The sequence below is a fragment of the Ambystoma mexicanum genome, chromosome 9 (assembly GCF_040938575.1).
Source record: "Ambystoma mexicanum isolate Mex_15411 chromosome 9, UKY_AmexF1_1, whole genome shotgun sequence".
NCBI lineage: Eukaryota > Metazoa > Chordata > Amphibia > Caudata > Ambystomatidae > Ambystoma > Ambystoma mexicanum.
The window spans coordinates 200,963,397-200,971,760 of NC_090931.1; the positions used below are offsets into that span (position 1 = coordinate 200,963,397).

The window sequence follows — 8,364 nt, forward strand, 5'->3', positions numbered from 1 at the left end:
ATTGGAGGAGTTAGTCAGAAAGGGGGAATCCAGGTGGGAACACCCTGCGGTGTTGATGGATGCAGGTCGGAAGTACCCGTTACCTGTGTGCCGATATGAAAATCCTGCATTCTTTCTGGTGGGTCAAACAGGCGTGGGACCGCTGTAAGGAGAGCCCCCAGCTTGGGAAGCATTGATTGACACTGATGCGCTTGTTGATAGGAGGATGGGTAGAGCAGGCAGGTATTGAGCACACTTGACCTCGTGGGTCTTCTGAAGGGAGTGAGTGAAGTAGAAGCTTGCAAGATTTTAGTGAGTGGGGAATTAGTAGAGAGGTGAAAGGGTGATTGGGTGGGGGGTTTCACTGGTGAGGGGGTAAAGGGAGGTTACATGCACGAAATGGTGTGTTTCCATGATGTGCTGGGCCCCTTGTTTATGTACTGGGCAAGTACTGGTCGAGAGTATTTTCTATTGCATGGATCCCAGTTGGCTTCTGTACCAGTGGTAATGCCGCGATTAGGTGCTTTGCTGCACCTATCGAATGTAGTAATTTTAAATGCTGCATGCAGTAATTCTGGGGAAAGATCCACCGGCCTTATTATGAGGGTCTCTGAGTCTAGTCGAAAGGAGGTTGTGCATCATCAGGAACACATCTGCATAATACATTTACGGGCTCCTCCTTTTATCCGCTAGCCATTCTAATTTGCAAATGTTGTTTCCACAGTTTGAATCAGGAATCACTCTGGATGTGGACCACTAGTATAACATAAGATGAAGTGACATTACGTAACATAAGATAACATATCACATATAACATGGGTACTGACTAGGTTTCATTGCCCATTTGGCCCCGATTAACTATTTTGAACGGTTGAACGAAAAAGACAGTAACCAGAGCAGGCCTGTGCTTTCATCTGTTGTTTTATTCATTTGACTGTCACATCTTTACTACGAAAACTCGTTGATCTTTAATTCACAAATATCCATAACTGAGTTGGGTGGTGTTGGGCCCCAGTTAATATACATAGCTCTCGAATCAGCCAAAGGGTGCTATCGCTATATTGTCCATTATGTTTAAGCAGGTTCAGGGTAACACTGTTCTTGTTCACCGACCTACTGGTCTACATTCAGTTGGGCATAGATGAGTCAACTGTTTCCTGAATGCCCTTCTCCAGTAGGTCCAGTTGATCCTGGATACCCACTGTGTATGGCCCCAGCTTTTGCTTCATCTCCTCTGCTTTCTCAAAGATTATTTGGTTGAGGTCCTCTCCATAAGGGGAGACAGCCTGGCTGAACTCCTCGATCCTCTGGTTTACCAGCTTGTTGAGGTCTTCCAAGTAAGGTACTAAACTTTGACGGATGTCCTCTGCATTGTCATTGAGTTTCATGCTGAGTTCTTCCATGTACGGAGTTAGTTTCTCCCTCAGGTCTTCCACGTTTGCAGAGATCTTGGACCTCAGCTCCTCCGTATTTTTCTTCATCTGGAAAGTCATGAGCTCAAGATGATGGTTGAGTTTATCTTGAACACCTTGGGTGTAAGGAGATAGGCTCTTACGTAGCTCAGCAACGTTCTGGTCAATTTTCACCATGAGTTCATCAGCATACGGGCTCAGGTTCTCCTTCACCTGGTCCACCTTTTCATTGAATTTCTCCTGAAGCTCCTCTGAATATGGGGCGAGGACCTCTTGGAGACTGCCCACATTTTCCTGTAGTTTGGCTTGAATTTTCTGGGCATATGGGAAGAGCTGCTGACGAAGCTCCTCTGCATTCTCCTGGACGCGGGTACGAAGTTCCTCAGCATATGGTGTTAGCTTCAGCTTCAGCTCCTCAATGTTCTTGTTGAGCTGCTGGTGGACCTCGTCGGCGTATGGCGACAGCTTTATGTGGAGCTCCTCCAGCTCCTGGTGGATCTGCGCTTTAAGCTTCTCTGAGTCTTGAGTGAGTTGAGCATGAATGTGTGTGGCGAATGGAAGGATCTGGCTCTTTAAATTTCTGGCATAAACATTGACATTTTGGATGTTGTCTTGAATGATGGTGCTATGGAAAAATAGAGACACAGGCTCAGTTTTCACAGTTCTGCTGAAATATTCTGCATTATATTCTTTACACTGCGAACTCTGACCCAATCCCTTCTTTCCTATCCTATCCATGGCCTTATTAGACCTTGTGTAGGCACTTAAACAATTGATAAAAAAAAAAAGGGGGAACTGCCATAGAGGCTGAAACCAAGCCCCCCTAAAAGATTGGGAAGGTAGTAAATAGCAATTTAGTAGAGCGGAGAGTCCCACAGAAGCTCAATATCCCAAAAGAGAGGTCATTGGTAGGTGGGGTCAACATTTTCACTCACAGAGCAGAATTGGCGGACCCCACATGATTCCACTCTACCGCAAAGCAGACATTTTAGAATGTTGCTCTGACTTCTGCCAGCAGAGGGTCTGCGCAAAGATGAATGCACAGTAGCCCTGACATGGTCCCTGAAGTGCTCCGCCACATGATTGGCGGGAATACTGGCCATTCTGACCAATGAGAGCACACAGAACATTCTGGCCCTCTGAATTGGACCCAAAAATGAGAGATCAATGTGGCCTGAAATCCAAGTCTGGAATGTGGTACTGGGCAGATCGAACACCCAATGCACAACTGCATTACACAGTAAGAGAAATTAGTCTTACGCCTACCCCCACTCATCCGAGCATGTGCAGGTACCCAGAGGGAGTATGTTAAAGACGACAGGCCTGGGTCAAAGGTTGGACACCAGTAAAAAGCAATGAGAGGCATTTTAGATGGCCCTGTAACTACCAGTCAGAACATGACAAGTTTTAATATTTAAAGATTGTACAGGTGATATCTTACCTTATGATTGCGAGGCCGATGTGTCAATGTTGGGCCTTACGGTGTGACACGTCACAAGGGTGCTTTGGGCAGTGATGACTACTAAGGCTTTGCCAAAGGGCTACATATAATGAGGCTTGGCACAGCACTACCTGATAATCAGGCTGGCACATGTATATCTAAGTACAAGGCTGGGCACCAATTCCTCAAACATTAATATCTGACTGAGAGATATCTAACGAAGTGTCTTAGCAGAGAGAGATATAATAATGAGATTTGTTAAAGAGGTATCTCAAATCAACACTTGTCACAGGGATATAAGGCAACAAGGTTTAGCAATGAGATATTTCACAATTAGGAATGTCTAGCAGTCACATGTGTTGCAAAGATTTCTAGCCGAGATAACTAACCATGAGGGGGGCGCGTCACTGGGGTATTTATCAAGTGGCTTGGCACCAAGATAACTAACGAGGCATTGCATAGGAATATTTAACAGGATGACCTGGACTAGGATTGGGCCTGTGAAAATTATGTCTCACCACATCCTAATGTTACACACCAGAGCAGTGCTCATGTTACTGACCTTCAGAGAAGATCACATGCAGACCTAGGCAGCAGGCACAGCCAACATGTGGCCGACTATGACCCAGACATGAGAAGGTGCAGGTCAGCGATGATCTCGCAATCACTAACTGCAACTCTACTTGTGTTATCTTCTTAAGAAGGATGAATGGCTGAGTGATTCCTACCCTGATTTGAATTTGGGACCTACAGATTACACAGAGTTTGCTGCAGCAGGTGCATTAACCTACTGAGATATTTTGCTGCAGAGGGGTTAATGTGCTGTAGTATTTGGATAAGATTTTGTCGATGCACATCGGTCTATTTCCTCTGGCACTCACTCCCCCAGCCTCGCCTTAAACCCTTCCTTACCCCATCCCTTTCTCTTCCTTCCTACAGCCTTACATTTTTTCAAAGGTGTCCATTCAATTTCTTAGATTGTTAGTCAACTAAAACCACTCAAAACCTTTGCCAAAACTTCAGAACTTCTCATGGAGACCCATGGTTCTGAAATGAACTTCCGGAGAATAGGGTGGTAAGAAAAACTTTGGAATCAGTGAACCAACCGGAATTTCAGTTGAAACGTATGGGGACCTACAAGTCAATTTGTAAAAGGTTTGCTTAGCCCTGATAGGGAGATCTGACAGTGAGACTTCAGATAGAGATATTTAAAAATGAGGTCTGACAAAGGAATATCGAACAATGAGGCAGTGGGATATCCAGCAATATGACGTGGGTCAGAGATGCAAAAGACATACAATAAAAGGGGAAGTTTCCCAGCAGGGCTTGACCGGGGCATATCTAACCATGAGTCTCTGGAAAGAGATTTCCAGCAATGGGGCTTGGTGGAAGGCTTAACCCTTTGGGGTCTCGGGACTTCAGTGACTTCCTATGTAAATTGGGGTGCATTCCTATCCCCTACAGCAACGGGTTAATAACAACGGGGCCTAAAAGCAGATGAACTTGGTGGATGTCAACTATGAGGGCTTTCTGAAGGATTTCTAGTAATAAGTTTGTGGCAACATTTCTAACCATTGGGATTGGCAGGGGGAGTTCAAGGAGTAGTGGTTGGTGGATGGAAGTCTAACATTCAGAATTAGTGGAAGAATTTCCAAGACAGTGGCTTTTTGGAAGGATACCCGACAATGATGCTTAGTGGAAGGCCATCAAGAGCTTGGTGAAAGGATGCTTAGGAAAATGACCTGGCAGAGGGGAAACCTTACAGCTGAGCTCACAGAGGGATTTCTAACAGGGGGCTTTAACGCTGGATAGTTGGAGTTGTACGATTGGACCGTGCTTACTTTAACTGGTTGCTGATTTCAGATTGCTGAATCTCTTCCACCGTCCCCTTGGCGTTGCTGCTCAGCTCATGCAAATAGTCCCAGAAGGCTTCTGAGGCCTGGTCAGTGCTCGCGTCTGCTCGCGACCCTGTTGTTACGGTTGAGAAAAAAAACAAAATAAATGTACAAAATGAAGATTGATACACAATATTTTTTTTATCAAGCCGCCTTGCTTGTAGGTGCCCTTTTCAGTAACATAAAAGTGTGTGTATACATCACATAGAGTGTTTCTTACACATAGCATTCAGTTACCTAGTTTTGATTGGGTTGTAGCAGCAATGGAGAGAAATGGACCAATGGGATCCAGCGGGCAGGATGCCCTTATTGGTGAAAATGAGTGCACAGTGGAATTCCCCAACAAAACTGGTGCTGTGGGGGGTGCAATGGGACAACCGGGTTCTGCATTTGAGGAGAACATTCTAAAGGCCTCATTGGGAATCTGGTGAAATGGTCACCAAACACGTTTACCATTAAAGCATGCCGTAACAGGACGGGTCTGCATGATTCTGAGTAACACTGACCCTTCAGTTATTCACCATAGGGGAAATACTACACTTTCACATGCAGTATCACCACACAAAGTAATACATTTACTCCAAATGGAAAAGATTGGTTTTATTTCTGAAATCTAGAATTTGTTGGAGTGGTAAAACAATCAGTATTATAAAATACCGGCTGGTTTACCACCACAGCCAAATTAGTAATGACGCCCCCAGCCTATTGCAGGGTCTGCAGGGCAGATGCTGCAATTAACATCTGGCTTGCGACTCATCGAGATTCCTTTGAGAACCCATGACAGCAAGTCCAAGATGGCGATCAGATTACACAGCTGGCGCCTATAGGCTGAACCAACATTTACTCCTCTCGGGAGCCTCCTCTGTCATTGGTTACCAGTATAAATTATGCAAAACTATCAACGGAGATCCTGTTGAAGATGGCGAACATTCCAAGTCCAATGCATCACTCCAGAAGCAATACTCTGGGAGGGCACAGGGTAAGCGCCCCAGCGGCACAGAGCTCCTTGCCACAGTACACCAGGGAGGATCTGGGAAGGTATTCACTACTCCATATGAGCCTGCGCTATTCCTGAACTGCCCTCTGCCAGAGGGGCAGGGATTGGCCTAGGCAGGGGCAGCATGGGGCAGCATGGGGCAGCATGGGGCAGCATGGGGCAATGGGTCCTGAGTCCAAGTGGGCAGGGGTGATGGGAGATGCTAATATTTTCACCCCTCCCATTCATTTGTTCATTTTCTAGGTGCCTGGCAGCCCCATGCTGTGCTCTTCAGCTAACCCTCCTCTTCTTCTGATCTTCAAACTGGGGGTCCATTTAAATGCAATGACGCCACAGGTGCCTACAGCTGTGTGCCACCAGCAGCCTTTGCTGCATTGTTCTCGCTTATTTTCAACGTATCCGTTAATCTCCTCTATAACATCTGGAAGCATTCATGTATTTTTTGAATGAATCTGTCAACTTCTCAAGTCTTAATTCAGAGTGTAGAGCTCCCAAGTGTCCCCTTGCCACACATGAGAAGGCCTCAAGCAGGCAATCCAGGTTATAGTGACTTTACTCTCGCAACAAAATAGTGCAAAGGGTTGCACTTTCTAAATGTGCAGCACAATGTGTGAATTGCCACTAAATAGGTGCAGAATATAGTATTTATCATCTGGCATTGAATAGAATTAGCATGATCGGCGAATCTGTGTTAATTTCTAATAGACAGTGCCCCGGCACCAGTGGCCCAGAATGCCCCACCTCGAGGAACTCCCTGTGCTAGAAGTTTCTGTTTGCATTAGAAATGGAATTCTGTAAATCTTTCTTTTTCTTGCCCCGAAATTTGGAAATTGAAGATTGGTCATTGCCTGTTCTCTTTTTCTTAGAACTCTGTGACTTGTAGTTTTCCTAATTTTAAAATGGGAAAGAAAAAAACTACAAAGTACCAGAATGTAAAGGAAAATACTGACGTGAAAGACCTTCTCAGACAGGACAAGGGTAACATTGAGCGCCCTGACTTTGCTTCCTTCCTTCCTTGCAATGGACATTTCAATTCCTAGAATAAAACAGGTCAGTTGCTAATGTTTTAATCCACCTATGTTAATGCAGCGCCTTTTCGATATCTATGCTCTTTTTTACACTCGTGTCCTCCTGAAGTGAACCGTGCTTGCTTTGCCTGACATGTTCCTATGTTAACTTCTTGTATTTTGTCAGGTTCATTTATATGGACTACAGAAAGAAGTTGTGCATTTGGACGGGAGCGGCCAGTAGACACTTGTGACCGGTACTTTATATATGGGCGCCGATGTGTGATTTGAATATTTGGCATAATGCCCTGTGCAATCATGTACATGCAAAGTATATAGTTATACACATCTCTTTGTTGTCTTATTTACTTGCATGAATTACTAAAATGTCCAATATCCCTTTCAACTCATTTGCATACCCAGAATGCATTGCCCATCCGGCTCTTAACTTGAGGTGAACTTTCAGTGATGGCCACTGGGTGGCGTTGTACTGTGCGTGACTGTGCTCAATGGGTTAATCTACTATCATGAAGCAAAATTAAGAATTTCACCTACTCTCAGCCATGTGGACTGTGTGACAGGTAACATTAAAGGGATCCCTTCAGCCATTTGGAGATTTCAAGACAGGCCGTTCATCTGCCCACCCTATAGTTTTTAACACTTTATTTTCATTTGCTCTGGATCTGTTGCTCATGTCTGGACTCAGCTGTACTCTAATGTGTTTGGATGGAGACTGGCACTTGTCAGGAGCTGCTTTTGTTGTATTCCTGAAGGGATAGCAGCTCACACAATCCAACTGGTCCAAGACTACATGGAACAGTAACTGCTTGCTTCTGGACTCAGCATGGATCCATATAACGCCTAAAGACGTTGCCAGAGTCCAATATTGGAGCAAGTATAACAGAAAGCTGCGCGTGGACTGATCATCTGCAATGGGAATTGTATTAACCTAATCAAAGGGGATCCCAAATACCAGACTTGTTTTTATCAAATATTTAAAAGGAAGAGATGTGGTGAATTTGGTGCGTTACCCACAGTGTGGGCTCAGGAGACATATGTTATAAACCCAACGTCCCCGTTTGGCCTAAATATTATTATCCTGGGCACATCTCTGCCTCTGCCTCTCTCTCTCTCTCTCTCTCTCTCTCTCTCTCTCTCTCTCTCTCTCTCTCTCTCTCTCTCTCTCTCTCTCTCTCTCTCTCTCTCTCTCTCTCTCTCTCTCTTTCTCTCTCTCTCTTTCTCTCACTCAGTTCCATTAACTTCTAAAAGTTGGTAGACTTGGAAAGAGATTCAGCACCAGTGTTAAGCGCAATGTAAGTAAAAGCAGAATTGACGGAAGTCCAAGGACATTTTATTACCTGTAATGGCCAGGATGGCCAACACGACAGCAATGACCTTCACCAACATCTTGATCTTCCAAGGCAGATTCAGGAATCTAGAAACTGTAAAAGGAATCTGGAAGTTAATGCAGCAGCAGTGAGGAATCAGAATGTTAATGACAGATCCTGAGAAATAAGGCCTGGGTCTAGTGGACAATTGGCCACCACTGAGACTGATTGGAATCCCAAGTTCCACCTGAACGTGGCCACCACGCTGCAGTGCAACAGCCACTCAGCATGGGGGCCAGTAGACA

The 8,364-nt window shown here is 45.0% G+C and overlaps 1 protein-coding gene across 1 annotated transcript; it reads right to left on the reverse strand.

Annotated features, from left to right (window-relative positions):
* Window positions 1-923: 923 nt before the first annotated feature.
* On the reverse strand, window positions 924-8,138 carry LOC138489618 (apolipoprotein A-IV-like). The gene is made up of 3 exons (XM_069617317.1): window positions 8,090-8,138; window positions 4,674-4,800; window positions 924-2,016 (listed from the first exon to the last, which is right to left on the reverse strand). The coding sequence occupies exons 1-3, from the start codon at window positions 8,136-8,138 to the stop codon at window positions 1,107-1,109; spliced, it is 1,086 nt and encodes a 361-aa protein (XP_069473418.1). The 3' UTR covers window positions 924-1,106.
* Between the last annotated feature and the right edge of the window lie 226 nt (window positions 8,139-8,364).

Excerpts from the sequence above, each read along its gene's own strand:
- LOC138489618 (XM_069617317.1), bottom strand. The coding sequence starts at position 8,138 with ATGTTGGTGAAGGTCATTGCTGTCGTGTTGGCCATCCTGGCCATTACA. Across the intron at positions 4,801-8,089 it reads GGCCATCCTGGCCATTACAG|GGTCGCGAGCAGACGCGAGC; the intron begins GTAATAAAATGT and ends CCGTAACAACAG. Across the intron at positions 2,017-4,673 it reads GAAATCAGCAACCAGTTAAA|CACCATCATTCAAGACAACA; the intron begins GTAAGCACGGTC and ends ATTTTTCCATAG.